The sequence below is a fragment of the Telopea speciosissima genome, chromosome 4 (assembly GCF_018873765.1).
Source record: "Telopea speciosissima isolate NSW1024214 ecotype Mountain lineage chromosome 4, Tspe_v1, whole genome shotgun sequence".
Lineage (NCBI taxonomy): Eukaryota > Viridiplantae > Streptophyta > Magnoliopsida > Proteales > Proteaceae > Telopea > Telopea speciosissima.
The window spans coordinates 49,141,254-49,159,459 of record NC_057919.1 but is presented as its reverse complement, the minus strand read 5'-3'; the positions used below and the strand labels follow the sequence as shown (position 1 = coordinate 49,159,459).

Here is an 18,206-nt window from a genome sequence, read left to right as displayed (position 1 = left end):
TCTAATTTCTGATAATGAACCATTTTGAAAACTCTCAAAGACCTTCTCAATGGTGTGCTCAGTTCAAGTAGCCATAACATAACAAATTGTAATTAGTAGATTGGGAATCAAGAAAATCACCAATACCTTCATTTCAATGTTAAAAGAGTGTAGCCAAATTAGTTTTCAGTTTTATATCTTATAGAAAGGTAATAACTCAAATATTTAAAGAAAGAAAAATAATGGTTATAAAGGAAGCACTAGAGCTGTGAGCAAACAAATAGGTTGCAGAATTACTGATGATTTAGGCTTCATTCCAATCCCTGATTATAAACAGTGAGAGGACAACACCTACACTTGATATTCTGAAACAAATAAAGAAAATGTATTAATTAATTGTTGGTGGGGGCGAGAGAGAGAGAGAGAGAACTTGATAGACAGAGGCATCAGGAGTTTACGAAAAGAGGTGTGAATGGGGTCTGTCCCTATGAACAAATGGAGTTAGCCGTTAAGACCCTTTCCTTCAATTCCCTAATAAGCCCTAAGACAACATGTCAAAAGAAAATAATGGACATTGGCATTTCAAGGTGTTTTCCCCGACGAGCCTCTTGCTCTCTTGGAATGACTAATATTGTCCTAGAATGTTTTTCAAGGGCAAGTTGCAGATTTTCTGCCTCTGCTTCTGCTGTATCAGCAGAAAATGTTTCCACTGCTCCTTTTGAAGACTTCTCTGTTACAACCACTGCTACCTCTAAGGTTACAGAGCTAAAGATAAAAGTAGATGTATATGGAGCCAAAACACAAGCTATATTTGACGATGTTTTCTCCGAGATGGTTTCTGCAACACAATCTATTCCTGGCTTCCAAAGAGTAAAAGGAGGAAAAACTCCCAATATTCCCAATGATGTCCTCCTTCACATACTCGGACATTCAAAAGTATACATGGAAGTAATCAAGAAAATAATCAATTCAACTGTTGCTGATTATGTAGAAAAGAAAGGTCTGAAAGTCACAAGTGATTTGAGAGTTAATTAGAGCTTCGAAGAGCTTGAATCTACATTTGAACCTGGTGAAGCGTTCAGCTTTGACACTGTAATTCAGCTTCAAGGGAAGTAATTGTTGACAGGGATGAGACAACCTAATGCAGTGAATCCTCGATGCTTATAGTCTTGATTTCATTATGTTGGTTTATCTCATAATTTGGGTCACAGTATTTGAGGTTTTTGAACTTGGAAGGTTTGCGACTTTGTAAGGGAGACTAGAATTGAATACGAATTTGATTAATAAAAAATATTGTTTTGCTGCTATCTTTGCTACTGCTTTTTCTCTCTTCAGAGACTGTCTTGTGTGTCATATCAAGACCCCCCTTGTGAGTAATATCAAGGTTGAAGGACTGGAATCCCCAGTGACTCCTTGCATCTTATAGATTGGGAGGTCCTCTCTTAGCTTTTCTTCAATCTGCTACTGTTGGAGATCAGTGTTAATTCAAGTAAGTAGTTTTATAATTCTGCAATTTCATTCCTCTTTTTAATCCTCCACCTAACCCTAATCGATTCCCATAACCCTAGCCTCACTCTAAAATCTGTCCATCCTTATCCCTCTACTCGATCTCAGTTGCAGCCCAAAATGTCCATCAAAACCCTAAATCCAATTCTGCCCTAAATTGTAGAATTTCGTAACTCATCCAAACCCTAACTTCTTTATACCAAAATAACACCCTAGACCTGCATACTAAAGCCCTATAAGACCCATTCCCAAATTCCCATCCTAAATCCTAGGGCTGTCCAAACCAACAACTCCTTTTGCTATTGATCCTATTGTCTGGCTCCTAGTAGGTCTCCTACCTATCTAGGACTACATTACTAAGGTTAGTATCACTTCCAATTTCATAATATAAGTTGTGTTATATGTAAATGCAATGAAGATAACAACTACTATTACTTATTGTAGGTGGCACCTAGCCTGTTTTTAGCAGTTTCAACATTCCCAAACTTATCTCAAATTTCATACATTGGAAGAGATGGTCTTGTATTCTCATATCTCCATGAAGGCAATCAAACTCTCGCCATATATTTTAACATTTCACATAGTTCAACTGTGGTTACTCCAAATGCTGCAGTCACAAGCTGGTATAGGCAACCTATAAATAGTCACACTGGGAAGCGATATGGAGAAGCAAAGTGTATGAATTCAGTAGTCAATGTTAACGGAAGTTGGTTTCAAGAAGCCTTGAGTAGTGCATATGGGTATAAATTAGAGAAAAAATGGAACAAAGATCAAACTCTTCTTTTGCTTCACACTGCTACTATGGATGGAATAGGCGTGGTGTCTCTCGGCTTTTCTTTAATGGATATCATGAGTTCCTTCTCTAGTATCTACTTTCATGATAGGGAGTTGTACTTGGCCACTGAATATGGGGATGCACCCGCTCATAGTGGACCTGTAAGCAATAAACTTATGAAACAAACTGGAGATTCGATAAGTCAGGTTGCTAATATTTCATGTAAATCTATTGATTTCTTGTCATAAGATTCCATGCATATATTTTTTCTTTTATCAAACAATCTATTTGTTATTTTAAAGCATCAATTAGATTTTAGTTACTAGAATATTCTGGTGTCATGTCATTGTTAGAATTTTATACTGATTAAAATTATTTCTTTGATTTTCTTTCACATGCCATTGATAATTGCATTGAACAAATTGGGCTTTCTTATTCATAAGACAATTCCTTCAATTTATTTACTTTCATAAATGTAATGATTGACTTCATCATTTACTCTTTTTGACATTGTAACTATTTAGAGGAGAGGACCTACACACTAGCAGGGTGTAATAGAATCTTGTACGCTAGCACTTGTTGGCCATCTGATAGGGTAGAAGGCATCTCGGTGGCTATGGGCAGAAGAGCTCAAGGGAGGGTGGTGGCTATATTTAGTGGAGGGCATGGGTTGTGTGATAGAGCAACAAGAGATGGGTTGGGACGGGGGAGAGAGGAGGCTGGATGGGGATGCTTAATGTCTCTTATTATCTAGAATACGTTGTTATTTTCTTTCAGATCCTTGCGTAGAAATCCCTAGAACTGAGCCATGGCATTGGGTCTCCACTTTTGAAATTTATCCCCCCCCCCAAAAAAAAAAACCCCTCGATAACTTTATATAAGAATTTTGGTAAATTTTATTTTCATATTGTGCCATTCCATAGCCGATCCCATTTAGTTGGGATAAGGCTGAGTTCTTGCTGTATTCATGGTTCAAGGTCTCGATTTCAGACCTGGTTTTCGGCCAGGCAGAAAATCGAGTTGGGCCGAGCTCTCGGCGAGTTGGTGCAAATTTTTTTTGAAGTCGAAGCCAGGTTTTGGTGGGTTTTTGACCTAGTTAGGTCATGAAACTTGGTATACAACCTATTTTAGGCCATTTAAACACAATGGCACTTTCAAATTTTGAAATATCAAAGACCAAATAGGAGTTTGATTTCACACCCTAGGTTGGTAGTCTACGACGTACTAATAGGCCCTATTCTACACATAATTTAGTATTAGAAAGCATATAATTAATGTAAAATACCGAGATTATATCGAGATCTCGAGTCAATGTTGTTTCCTTAACTCGTCTTCTGTCTCATCTTGGACCTTCAAAAAACCGAGATATCTCGGAGATCTCGGCAAGACGTTGTTCCATGGTTGTATTGTGCCATTCCATATACGTATAAAGCTGATAAATAGAAATTATCAAAGCATAATCTTCTAGATGATTGATTTCTATATTAAATGTGTTGTAGATGGAATCAAATTCTCAACTAATGCAACAAACTATACAAAACTCATGTTGTACATTTTATTGTGCCTGCCTGATGAGTTGCATGTAATGATAACTTCAATTTGATTTGTGATTTTAAGAGATTGGTTGGTTCAAAATTAATCAAAAAATGAAGCCTACTAAAGTAGATAGAGTTTCTTTTGTTTTTTCTACTTTTCTTTGAAATAAAGTGAAAATGTATAAATCCACACTAATTGAAATTCATTCACAGTAGATTTATACACTATTTCTTTCCATGCAGGAAAAACAAGTGTTTTTACGATATTCTTGTTTTTGTTTTATAGGTGTATTTATATGCTATTTCTCGTGAGAGATTAATGGGTCTTTTTCGTATGGATTTCAAACTAGCACTTCCCCTTTTGTTAGTGATGCTCCTATCCATGGTTATCTCTATTTCTTTTATTTTGTTCTTAACTATAAGAGCAGCAAGACGAGAAATCTTATTACGTGCCAAATTGATAAAGCAAATGGAGGCAACTCAACAAGCAGAAAGAAAAAGTATGAACAAGAGCCTTGCTTTTGCTAGTGCAAGCCATGATGTACGTGCTGCCTTGGCAACCATTACTGGTTTGATTGAATTTTGTTATGAAGAGGTTCATCCTAGATCAAAGTTGAAGATGAACCTGGTGCAAATTAATAATTGTGTAGAGGATCTTTTAGGTAAGTCTATTGACCAAATCTTCTATATTTTTCAACCAAGATTTTATGTTCAATTTATTGATGATAATTTGCTAAAAAAATCTAATAAATAGAGTTTATGAATGGATTTTTTGTTATATTATACACATGTTACTGGAAACAGCCTCTCCGCAAAGCGGGGGTAAGGCTGCGTGCACTATGACCCTCTCCAAAGTCCAGACCCTGCAGTGGCAGGAGCCTCGTGCACTGGGTACGCCCTTATTATTATTATACACACATGTTAATTTGTTACTAGGATCCTCAAACAATATGTTATTTAGTTGTTGATTGTTATAGGAGATAAGATCTGCTTCACTTACTTAACACAATCCAATGTAATTGAATCATGCACAGACCTACACAACAACAACAACAACATCATAGCCTTATCCCAACTTAATAGGGTCGGCTACATGGATCCTAGAAGAAACAGTAGAATAATAATAAAGAAGTAAACTGTAAAAGTGGGACGGGGCATATAACATTTACACAAACTCTAGGGCATCATCCCTTCTTGGCTATATACCGCTTCATAACTGCTTAACAACAAACACAAATTTGGTCAGTCATACATTATTTTTTTTCTGCTTTCCAACATTTCTATTTATAAAGTAATTTTTTGAAGCTTACATATTGATGATGACTTTTTTGTGGCTACTATGTTCTCAGGAATATTAAATTCTATCTTAGATATAAGTAAAATTGAAGCTGGAAAAATGCAACTTGTGGAGGATGAATTTAATTTGGTAGAACTTTTAGAAGATGTGGTAGATGTATACTATAATGTTGGTATAAGGAAAGACATTGATGTGGTTTTTGATCCTTGTGATGACTCCGTTTTCAAGTTCTCTATCGTTAAAGGTGATCGTGGAAAACATAAGCAAATCCTAAGTAACCTACTTAGCAATGCTGTAAAGTTTACAACTGAGGGGCATGTCTCACTTCGGGCTTGGGTAAAGAAAGCAAGCTTAGCAAACTCCATACTTGATTCCAATCATAATAGCATGTGGAGGTGTTTGTCACAGTTGGTTTACAAGAATAGGAAGGCTTATAATGACTTCAATGTTCTTCATCCGATGCAGCAGAATCCAAATACAATGGAATTTGTATTTGAGGTGAATGATACTGGTAAGGGAATTCCGAAGGAGAAGCAGAGCTATGTCTTTGAGAATTTTGTCCAAGTTAAAGAAACAGCACTGGGACAAGGAGGCCATGGACTAGGACTTGGCATTGTTCAGTCATTGGTATGTCAAAAGAAATATAATTTGATAGTTTATTTATGAGTATGAACTAAGTCTCTTTTATTCAAATGTTTGATGGATTACTCTTACTTTATAAATTTGTTGAATTATTTTTGCAACACTTAACGGAGAAATGTTTGAATATGCTTGATTATTAGTTAAGTTGGTATGTAAATTATTACTTGATTTCGATTTATTTGAGCTTAATTTTTTCTAGTTTTATGTAACAGGTACGTTTAATGGGTGGTGAAATCCGTATCATGGATAAAGAACATTGTGAAAGAGGCACTTGTTTTAGATTCAGTGTCTTTCTTACTAGATGTGGAGCTACAACTGTTACTAGTACCGGAGAAGAGAATACATTACAAAGTAGTCACATCTCAAATGATTTAAAGCAAAATTCAGGGCTACATATTCGGCGCCAAACTTCTAAGTTTGATAGCTCTCATGTGGTACTCTTAATTCAAAGTGATGAAAGGAGAAGAATCTCTCAAAGGATAATTGAAAGCCTCGGCATAAAAGTGTCCATTGTTAATCGATGGGAACATCTTTTTCCTACCCTTGAGACTATTAAACACAGATTAAACCTCAACCATCTTAGCTCTTCAGGAAAATCTGAGTATGGATCACCTATTAACTACAGATCTAAGGTACTAGCAAAAGATGGAAGTGATTTTATCCCTACTCGACACAAAAAGTTAAGTTTCAGAAATACCAGCTTCATATTACTTGTGATTGATGTTGATACAGGGCCCTTTTTAGAGATGCATTCAGTTATTGCTAATTTTAATGAAGAACTCTATAATACACGTTGTAAGGTTATTTGGTTAGACAAACCAATTACTGGTACCTCTCATGCGCAAGGCCTTCAAGAGGATAAACTAGTTCATTATGAATATGTGGTATCAAAACCACTCCACGGTTCTCGTTTGTATCAATTGCTTAGAATTCTACCAGAATTTGGGGGAAATGCCAAAGGTGATTTAGTGAAACCGAAAGAGGAACTAGTCGCACAGATAAATTTGGATCCTGGTCCATCTGCTGGAAAACCTTATCGCAAATCTAAATCACAACTTATGCAATCCCAACATGAGTATTACTCACAAGAAGGAAATGACAAACCCTTGAGTGGAAAGAAAGTATTGGTTGCTGAAGATGTTGAGGTTTTGCGCAAAGTGGCTATTGCTATTCTTTTTCGTCTTGGTGCAACGGTTGATTCTTGTGTGAATGGGGAAGAGGCATTAGAACAGGTTTCTAAGGCACTAGCTGAAACAAATTCAAGTACAAAGGCAGCTGATAAAATTCTTCCTTATGATTTGATATTCATGGATTGCGAGGTAAATATTTATATGCTTCCTTCTGTTGATAGAAAAAGATAATATAAACACTTAAAGTGATTGGTGTCATTTGTAAAATAGGTACACCAAACAAAATTAGTTGAATCTGTTGAGTGGTTATTTAAGCTAAATAGGATAAAAAGAAGTTACCTACTATGTTGGAAGAGAAATTATGATTAAAATCATAAAATAAAAAATTTCTCAAATCCTATGATAAAAAAAAAAGGACAAAAGCTTCTTTCCTTCTGTAATTCTTCCTTTAATCATTTTCGCTATAATTTACTATGTTATTTTTTATCTGTGCATGTTTAGTATTCGTCTATGGAAGTTCAATCCTATACTTTTAATTCATATGCAGTAATTGATATTTTTCTTTCTCTTTTCTTAATAGTAGTCTGCCAAATGAGAATTATATACTTTGAGGGCTCTATAGGTTATCTTCTAGAGTATCAGAATTAGTATTAATGACTCATTTCTCATAATATATTATGATTCCATCAGTCACTATCAGTAACTCCTTTAGGGAAAATTTGAGAATGCTGTTAGGTTCTTCATTATTAAGAGAATTCAATAGATACACTTATTTTTCTAATTTCTTGTTGTATTTAAATTTATTGGTTGTATTTAAATTTATTGATTGTATATTTGTAATTGAATTTGTTGCAAATTATATATATCTTTCCTATCTGATTTCTTTTATATAAACTATTTTTTTAAAATATTTTTGCACTACTTTCTTATTTATCAGATGCCAATAATGGATGGGTATGAAGCAACTACAATGATACGCTTGGAGGAGAGGAGGTATGGTATTCACATCCCCATTGTAGCATTAACAGCCCATGCAACAGCGGAGGAAGCAACTAAGATTGTCCAGTCTGGAATGGATTTTCATTTAACCAAACCACTAAAAGTAGATCAATTGTTGGGTTTACTTCAAAATAACAGTTTGTGAAGTCTCTCTCTCTAACATTTATGTGTTTTTCCTTCTAAACTATTTGTTTCCTAATATTGTCCAAGGGACTTATTGTCATCTATAAATAGAAAGGTTGTTGGTTACTGTGCTATATCTTATGATTATTATAATTTAATTTTTTTTTTAATGATAAATTTAAAAGAAAAATATTCTCTTGACAACATCGCCAAGAGGGAATCTCTTGACTGCAAACCTGTTATGCCACATGGAAGGATGATGTGGAAAATCTGATCCTAGAGTATCTAGGAAATGGTCAAGATTGGCCATGTTTAAAATTCCAAACTCAAATTCATTCATTTACCTTCCCTCTCCTTGTACTCAACTAAGATTGGCCATGTATTTTTTGTTGGACCCCCACTTAATAAAAATTGTTCAATTTTGATCTATAATGGTCTTCTAATTTATCTTTCATAGTAAATGGCAATAAACCTCCAAATAAAACCATTTTGGGATTTTCCAAATGAAAAGTAGGAGGAAGGAAAAAAGGGTAATTTCTAATGATCTTATTCTTTTGGTAAAATTTCAGGATCTCCTCATAACTTCCTATATTTACTAATGTGTATGGTGGGATCATCGGGTGTGTGAGTGTGGTGTATTGTGTATATCCGCCATTCTGCGGTCCTAAATGTTGGTTAACCTTTTTGGGATTGGCGTGTGGTTTGTGTGATTACCAAAAAAAAAAATATTGCATTGTGTGCATTGTGTGCGTGGATTTAGTCCCACATTGGATGTGAGTGGGAAAAAAATCCTCCGCAGTGCCCTAATCTGGCGGTGCACTGCAATGCTGGCTTGAGAGCTTGACATGTGGAAGATGCGACATCCAATGGTGCCAAGCTTGAGAAGAATGAAAAAAAAAAAAAACTGTCTTGCATCGAGCTCGAACCATGGGATGAAGCTTCTTCCATGTGTTGAGCTCTTAGGGCCGCATTGTAGTGCACTGCCAGATGCCTGCACTGCAGAAGATTTAGTCCGATGTGAGTGTGGTGTGTGTTGTGTCTATCCGCCATTCCATGGTTCCAAAAATTGGTTCACCTTTTGAGATTGGCGTGTGGTTTGTGAGATTACTGGAAAAAAAAAAAGTTTAGTGAAAGCTTCGTGCATGCATTTGAACATCCATGTACTTGCATAGACACCCCTTGAAGCTTGTCTGGTTTCAGGTTATATTTAATTGATGCTCCAACACCCTCTCTCACTCTCTCTTCTTGAGAAAATATGTGAAAGCTTTTACTTGAGAAAGATTGGGTTTGACCTAGAAAGGAGGGCAATGAAAACAAGGTAAGGAAATACAATAACATGATTAACAATGCATAAATCCTAAATCTAGAAATTGAGATATGTAATGGAGTACATTTAATAACAATCAAATTGGTGAATATATTTTAACAAAAATTGGGTAGGAGAACACTAATGGATCGCGTGGTTCTTGTGCTTAGATAGATAAGTGCACGAAAAGACCATTCCACCTCCGATGAAATTGAGTATCTCATCCATACCAGTGCCTTTAGGTGTAATATCATTGGTCCTTGTGCTGAGGCAGGGGGCTATATGACCAGGCAACACTTTTTTCCCCAAAAAAATTAATAATCAGTTAGACTACTAATTTTCAAAACCTAATTTGATCAAGAAATGAAACTAAAAATCAAATGGCACGATTTCGAAGCCCTATTGAAGACATTGCTGGCCTTACACCTTCAACGCGGAAAATTAAGCTGTCTATAAAGTTTTAGCCCCACTAGATATATCACGTGGGCACCATTTTCTCTGATGGGTTGCTGTGCACCAAAACTTTCTCCATTATTATTATATACCAAATCATACATGTGACTTAGTCGAGCCATCAAGCATCAACAAGCGAGTATATCCAATGTGTCAGGCTTGGTAATTGGCATAGAATGGGGCTGTGCTTGGCTGGCTTGACTCACTTAATGAGAAAGTTTTCCTTCACTGGACTGGTCCGTTGGAATGTGCACCACACCATTCTGGCCTTCTAGGATTCACAAATGACAAACCCTTATATGATTTTAATATGTTCTCCAAAATATTCTCCTTCTGAGCCGGTCGTGGTAAATAGATTCTCATTCACCTTAGATGATCCAAAAGAAAACTCAATCAAGTAATTAATGGAGAAAGATATCTACCTTGTTTGATCCCGGTTCTGGCCAAATTGACTTGGCTCATCTCCCTTCAAAAATTAGGGTTAGGGCATATTTTATATTTGGGCTGGTTCTTATCTATTCCTCACTGACCCGACCCGATTCCTGACTGATTCTGATTCGGCCGATCAATTTAGAATCTGCCGGGACCAATCCGGATCCCAATTTCAGGTTTTTAAACCCACGATGATGGTAGTAGCTAATCCAGTCAAATCCAATATAATGGAATTAGGGATATCCATTTAATACCATGAGGAAACACCTAAGTTTTTCATTTTGTGATAGGGTAGGGAGAAATCGGTTCTAACTAATTTCCTCCAAATAAATCTCTATATTTTTTCCTGCTTTATCACAAAATGGGTGAAATACGAAAGTGAGAGGAAGTGCGTTGGGTGTCTCAGAGAAGAGAAGAGAAGAGAGAGAGAGAGAGGCTCTTATGTATTTTTTAGGCGCGCTTTCTGCGAAGCATTTGGTCGAACGACCCTTGAGATTCTATTCTCTCCCCTCTTTTCACTTTGACTATATTAACTGAACGTTAATTTTTTTTTAGATTACTTCTTCAACTCTCAGTTGGCATATCTCGCTTGTTTTTGTTTATCCCATTTCTCAAACTTGCCTCAATGGCGGGCGTCGGAGCAACAGCGTCATGCAATCAAGGTACTCGCTCTATAGTTCTTTTATTTCACCTTAATGGCTTCGTTTTCGCCTTACAGAGATGTATCAATCAGAGTATCAGATAAGACTTATTAGTCGACCCAGTTAAAAAATTTGAACCTTTATCATGCAGAACGCGAAAGTGCTGATGGTTGGGGCAGGCGGCATCGGTTGCGAGCTTCTTAAAACTCTCGCTTTATCTGGTTTCGGAGACATCCATATAGTGAGTTTGCTTCCTCTCCGTCTCGGCTTTTTTTTTTTTGTGGGGGGGGGGGGGTGTGAGGGTGTTGGGTTAACATTTTAATTTTGACTGGTTCTAGGGTTTAGTGAACGAAATTTTGTTTTTCTTCCATTGGCACAGTCGTTAGGGTGTTGGGAAGTGTTATGGGTGGGTTACGGAAATTTAGTGCTTTATTATTGTTTTTTGTTTTTCCTGCTGACATTAATTTAGTGCTGCATGCTTTAAATTATCAAGGATTCATGTGGGTTTTTTCCTTCCACGCTAGCACTAACACCAAGTAAAAATTCTGACGGAGAGGAATTAGGGGGCAAAAATCTCCACTGGAATTTTCCTTCTGGGTTTTTAGATGAGCAAGCAAGGGTGGATGACCTTTCCAAAACGAGTGCTTGGAGGGCCCTCTCTAATTTTGGTTTCCCTTTAGTTTTTCATTGATATTTTTTATTAAGAGGAAAAAGTTGAACTATAAATTCTGTATCTGCTACTAAACAGCTGGTTATTTGGGGGTGTTATTTGGTGTCATGGTTCTCTCTCTCTCTCTCTCTTTCTATATATATATATATGGGTGAGCGGTAGCAGCTCGATAGTGCTGAGAAGTTATACTCACCTATTTTAATCTCAACCATTGATCTACTTCTAGACTAATCTTAAGCATTCATTATGTTACTATGCATTAACCTATTATATGCTGTTATAGTCACAGCTTGTTTCAGTAAAATTATCTCCTGTTGTGGAGACTAGAAAGAGCTTCAAGTTGCTAGCTAGTAATAAGTAAAATAAATAGGTCAGGGTCATTGGTTGCCTCTCCATGTGCTTTCTTCCTTAGTACTATTCTTTTTTTTCGGGAGGGGGTGTCTTTTAATTTGGCCCATCCATGGAGAGAGACGACAGCATTGCAAACGCAGAGGAAGAGGAGGAAAGTTAAGACTAGGGCTCGCATGGTTTAAAGTATCGACCAATACGATACGATACGGACCGATACGTCTCCTTTTTTTCAAAATTTGAACTGTCTCGAATTGTATCGAAATGTATCGACCGATACGATACGATACAACCGATACGTATCGATACCATCGATACGTCCAGTAAAGGGTTCAGTGGGTGGTTTGATACGTATCGGCCGATACGGCTCGATACATACCGATACATCACCGATACGTACCAATATATACTGATACACACCGATACATACGGATACACACCAATACATACCGATACCATTGATACATTCCATAAAAAAATCCATTTTCACTCACAGACTTGATACAATTCCTAATTTAACGAAAAAATGAAGGAAAACTCTCAATCAAGAGTCTAAAATCTTGCATTTAATCTTGGTTTTTCACACTTTTAAACTAAAAAATGAATCAAGGAGTGCTACAACATCATCCTTTGCATTATCGAATACTCTTCATGGCTATAGACGATTACAACATGTGAGAAACTTCATCTTTTATAACAATTTCAATTTAATGCACTTGTTTGGTTATACATTATTCACCATTTTAGGTTTTATGCATGACACTTATTATATATTGCTTATTTATATTGTTTTTTGTTCCAAAAGTGTATTTCCATGTGTATCTTGACAATTTCGATGCGTATTTGTATTGTTCGATACGTATCTCCGAAACGAAACGATACGATACGATACGTCTCTTAAAATCACCTGACCGATACAATACCCGATACCGATACTTTAAACCTTGAGGGCTCGTTTCCTTGCCTTAGATTCCAACTTCAACTACTGATACAACAACAACAACAACCCAGCCTTATCTCGACAAAATGGTGTCGGCTACATGGATCCTTGCCCTCCAATCAACTCTATTCGAGGTCATACTTGATATAAGGCCTAAGCTATGCATGTCTTTCCTCACCACTTCTCCTAAGGTCATTTTAGGTCTGCCCTTGGCCCTTTTAGTTCCTTCAATCTGAATCAAATCACTCCTTCGTACTGGAGCATCCAATGGCCCCCGTTGAACATGGTCATGCCACCTCAAACTACTTTCTACTTTCTCGTAGCTTATCATGTATCGGAGTTACTCCCAAACCAGCTCTAATATGACCATTTCTTACTTTATCCTTCCTAGTTTTGTCACTCATCCATCTCAACATCATCATCTCCGCTGCACTGAGTTTATTTGTGTGATGCTGCTTAACCGCCCAACAACTTCAACTACTAATCCATTATATAAAAGCTCTCCACAAGATTTTTAGAAAAGAAAAGGAAAAGAACGAACTCTATTTAAATTTGAGTTTTCTTCGTGTAAGAAATTAATTTCAAATAGGTAACTAGAGATCTTGTTGGTGCAAAACATCTGGATTAAGGATCTCAAATTCAAGTAGGCCCAATAATCAAATTTGTGATCAGATCTGAGATAAATCTCATTTCTCTTTCTTCCCTTTCCATCAATCTCATTTCTTCCTTGAACAACACAGTTGCAAAGGATATAGACATGTCATTGCTCAGTGTCCCAACCGTTTGGTGGCTTATATTGATAAGGATTCTTTTATCCTTTATGTTCTAAAAGAGCACCTTGGTGTTGAGACAATTGATTTACCCCCAAAGTGTGGACTAGGTGAAGTCAATGACAATGATAGTGATGAGGAGTGACATCCGTGTGAAGGCGCAACGACTAGTTATGTAGTTTGGTGATTGATGGAGGTGGTTACACTAATGTCGTCTCTGAAGACGTTCGTAAATTGGGTTTGTAGACAAAGCCACATCCAACTCCTTACAAAACCGCATGGGTGAACAACACTAATCTCAAGGTTACAGATAAGTATTGGAGGATTCGTGGATACTGTACAATGTGACGTCCTCCCTCTGAAGGTGTGTCATATTATTCTTGGTTGACCGTGGTTGTTTGATAAGAAGGCACAACATTGCGGATATGCGAATACCTACTCCTTCAAGCACAACAACAAAACCATGAAGTTTCTTCCTGGTAAGGATCTCCTTGACATTAAACTCAAGAAAGTAGTGGGATCGTTCCTCCTCCAGCATGCTGCTTTAGACGGCCTCCTTGGTCCTTTTCCAAACTCGACGAAGTTGAGTTCTTTTCAGAGGATGAGAATTGATGCAATATCACTTGGCTGGTTGGACCAGCATGATATGCTTTAGAGACCCCAACGTAGACAGAACCGGTCCAATGGTTTTTGGTCCAACAAGGGTTGGAATTACTTTATTTATTCAGTTATTTATTTTAAGTATTTTATTTGTTTTAGGTTGAATACGTAGGAATTAGAGTTGAATTGCAAGTTGTTATTTTTAGTTTCATAGTCTAACTAGGAGTCTTGTTATTGCTCTCTTTAAATACTTGCATTTAACCCAAAATTGGGAACAGTGAATTGAATAGAAGTTTATTGGGATTACTCTGTGGGAGTGTGTGATTGTGTGATCTCTTTCCCCTCCCCTGCAACTTTTTCCTTCTCCCATCCGGCCCCCCATCACTTTTCTTCTTTGAGAGACATGGAACAAATACAACTTCACTACAACAACAACAACAACTACTCAGCCTTATCCCAACTAAATTAGGTCGGTTACATGGATCCTTTCAAAATAAAGTAGAGAAAACTGAGGTTCTCTCAAAGGGAAAGGAAAGTAAGAGGATGAAGAGAAAAATGAAGAAATTGAATAAGAAAAGAGAGTAATGGAAAATGAAAAAAAAAAAAAGAGGAAAGAGGATAGCACAGAAAATCAGGGAAATCTCAGCTACATGGTGTCAATAACTTCACTGTCTAAACTAAATGATTGAAGACTCTTCATAATATCACTTCTTTCTTTGAGAGACATGGAACAAATACAACTTCACTGTCTAAACTAAATTATTGAAGACTCTTCAAAATATGGACATAGAGTTAGATTTTAGGTTGAAGAGGTAAGAAGAGAGAAGGAAGAAGTTGGAGGAGGAAGAAGATAGCAAGAGAATATTTAGGTTGTAATCGATTGTGTTGGAGAGACTTCTCCATACACCTATATTAATTCAAACATAATAAGGAGAGAATTACATCCACCTCCCTAGGGAGGTATAAGAGAAATAAAGAAGAAAAAATAGAATCACATAATAAGGCAACTAGTAATGAGACTAGTTCCTAAACTACCCCTGTTACATGACTTCTAACACTCCCCCTCAAGCTGGAGAATATATATCGTGCATTCCTAACTTGCTTAGGAGAGTACTTAACTGAGGAGAGTCGAGAGCCTTGGTGAAGATATCTGCCAACTGATCACCAGTCTTCACAAAAGGAGTACAAATACAGCTAGAGTCAATCTTCTCCCTGATGAAATGCCTATCAACCTCATTGTGTTTAGTCCGGTCATGCTGAATAGGGTTATGAGCAATACTGATGGCAGCCTTGTTGTCACAGTACAACCTCATGGGACCTTCAGTGTCAAATCCCAATTCTTGAACCAGTCTTTTTAGCAAGATGAGTTCACACACCCTGTGTGCCATAGCTCTAAATTCTGCCTCGGCACTAGATCTGGCCACAACATGCTGTTTCTTACTCTTCCATGTGACTAAGTTACCTCCCACAAAGGTACAATAGTCGAAGGTAGATCTCCCGTCTGTAATGGAACCAGCCCAATCGGCATCTGTGAAACCTTTCACTCTCAAGTGATTGTGTCTTGCATGGAACAGTCCTTTCCCTGGAGAGGACTTCAAATACCTTAGAATGCGATACACAACATCCAAATGGCCACTCTTGGGAGCATGCATGAATTGGCTGACAACTCCCACTGCATAAGAGATATCTGGCCGAGTCATAGAGAGATAGATAAGCTTCCCCACTAGCCTTTGATACTTCCCCGCATCAACAAGAGAAGGACCACAGTCCTCTCCTAGTTTGTGATTCTGCTTAATAGGAGAACTTGCTGGTTTGCAGCCTAACATCCTTGTCTCTGTCAACAAATCAAGAATAAACCTCCTCTGACATATGTTGATTCCTTTCTTGGTCCTTGATACTTCAATTCCTAAGAAGTACTTCAAGGGACCCAGATCTTTGATTTCAAATTGCTGTGCCACGCAGCTCTTCAAATTACCTATCTCAGCAGTATCATTTCCTATGACCACGATATCATCAACATAGACAATAAGAGCTGTGATAGTACCATTACTTCGCTTGGTAAAGAGAGTGTGATCAGCTTGGCTCTGGGAATATCCATTCTTCAGAATAGCCTGTTGGAAACGCTCAAACCATGCTTTTGGTGACTGTTTGAGACCATATAGAGCCTTCTTAAGGAGGCACACTTTCCCTTCAGCTGAAGGCATCTTGAAGCCTGGAGGGGTTTGCATGTACACTTCCTCTTCCAAGTCACCATGAAGGAAGGCATTCTTCACATCCAACTGATATAAAGGCCAATCTTTATTGGCAGCCAAAGATAAAAGAACTCTTATTGAGTTATGCTTGGCCACAGGAGCAAATATCTCCTGGTAGTCAATTCCATAGACTTGACTGTACCCCTTGGCCACCAGCCTTGCTTTTTATCTCTCGATACTGCCATCAGATTTATACTTGATTGTGTAGATCCATCTGCATCCAACTAGAACACGTCCCTTGGGAAGATCCACAAGTTGCCAAGTACCATTCTTCTCAAGTGCCATCATCTCCTCAGACATGGCTTGTCTCCACTTTGGGTCAGACATAGCATCAATGACATTCTTGGGAATAGAAGCAGTAGAGAGAGCAGTAATAAAGGCAAGACTCGTAGGAGAAAGTGCATCATAGGAAACAAACTGGGATATAGGATTAGTACAAGTTCTTTTCCCTTTCCTAACAGCAATAGGAATGTCCAAATCAAATGGAGGAGAAGGAGTGTCACCTGATTGAGAGGAATGAATCTCAGGATGTGGATCTGGATTTGAGGAGGACTCTTGGAAGGTCTTCTTTCTTGTATTATGCAAGCCTTTACATTTTTGGTATGTAATGTGGTAATCCTTTTCCTTACCAGACCCACTTTCAACAACCAATTCAGTATTCCCCCCTGGTTGATCATTAATCTCAACCACATCTACAGTCCTGTGTTTTCCAATGTCAAGCATAAAAGAAGATGTAGGTAGAGGAGAAAGGAAGAAATTATCAGAAGCCTGTTCACTCCCACAATTCTCCCCCTGAAGAGGATGTTGAGAAGGGACAAAGAAAGGGACATACTTAAGAAAGGTAACATCCTTGGAAATGAGACAGCGGCGGGAGGATGGGTGATAACACTTGTAGCCCTTGGTAGTAAAAGAGTACCCAAGGAAGAGACACTTGAGAGCTTTGGGGTTAAGTTTAGTGCAAGCAGATTTGTTAACATGCACATAACAAACACAACCAAAGACTTTAGGAGGAAGAGAAAAAGCAGAGACCTTGGGAGATAAGATGTCCAAGGGAGATTTGAAATTAAGAAGCTTGGTAGGCATACGATTGATGAGAAAGGAGGCAGTGAGAAGAGCCGCCGACCAGAAGGTCTTGGGGACATGCATGCCGAACAAGAGACTATGGGTGATCTCCAGTAAATGGCGATTTTTCCTCTCAGCAACCCCATTTTGTTGGGACGTGTCAACACACGTTAGCTGATGGATAATGCCATGAGTAGTAAAGAAGGTTTGAAGGCCACCAAACACGTACTCTCCCCCTTTGTCAAATCGGACAATTTTGATTCGAGTCTCAAAATGAGTAAGAATCATTTGGTAAAAATTCTGAAAGGCATCACAAACATCACTCTTGTGCTTCAGAAGAACAGTCCATGTGGCACGTGAAAAATCATCAACAAATGACACAAAGTAACGATAGCCAAATAAAGAAGTAGTAGGGGAAGGACCCCAAACATCAGTATGCACAATATGAAAAGGAGCAAAAGTTCTATTACCATGATAAGGATATGAAGACCGACAATGTTTGGCAAACATACATGGTTTACATTGAAAAACATGAGAAGAGGCAATAGAAGAAACTAAGTGAGGCAATTGTTTCCTCATTACAACAAAAGATGGATGACCGAGACGGCGATGCCATAACATAACAGAATCCACAGAACTACTATCATTACGGCCACACACATAGGATTGAGCTGTGGGCAAAAAAGGGTAAAAAAGATAGAGGCCATGCTCCTCATGTCCACTACCAATAATCCTCTTCGTCACCA

The 18,206-nt window shown here is 37.7% G+C and overlaps 2 protein-coding genes across 2 annotated transcripts; both read left to right on the top strand.

Annotated features, from left to right (window-relative positions):
* The first annotated feature begins 461 nt into the window (after positions 1-461).
* On the top strand, positions 462-1,181 carry LOC122657648. Its single transcript, XM_043852417.1, has one exon. The coding sequence runs from the start codon at positions 475-477 to the stop codon at positions 1,012-1,014; it is 540 nt and encodes a 179-aa protein (XP_043708352.1). The 5' UTR covers positions 462-474; the 3' UTR covers positions 1,015-1,181.
* Positions 1,182-2,325: 1,144 nt separating this feature from the next.
* LOC122659369 (histidine kinase CKI1-like) lies at positions 2,326-8,014 on the top strand. The gene is made up of 5 exons (XM_043854482.1): positions 2,326-2,466; positions 4,082-4,457; positions 5,145-5,719; positions 5,947-7,053; positions 7,802-8,014. Exons 1-5 carry the CDS (start codon positions 2,326-2,328, stop codon positions 8,006-8,008), a joined length of 2,406 nt encoding a protein of 801 aa, XP_043710417.1. The 3' UTR covers positions 8,009-8,014.
* Positions 8,015-18,206: the final 10,192 nt, after the last annotated feature.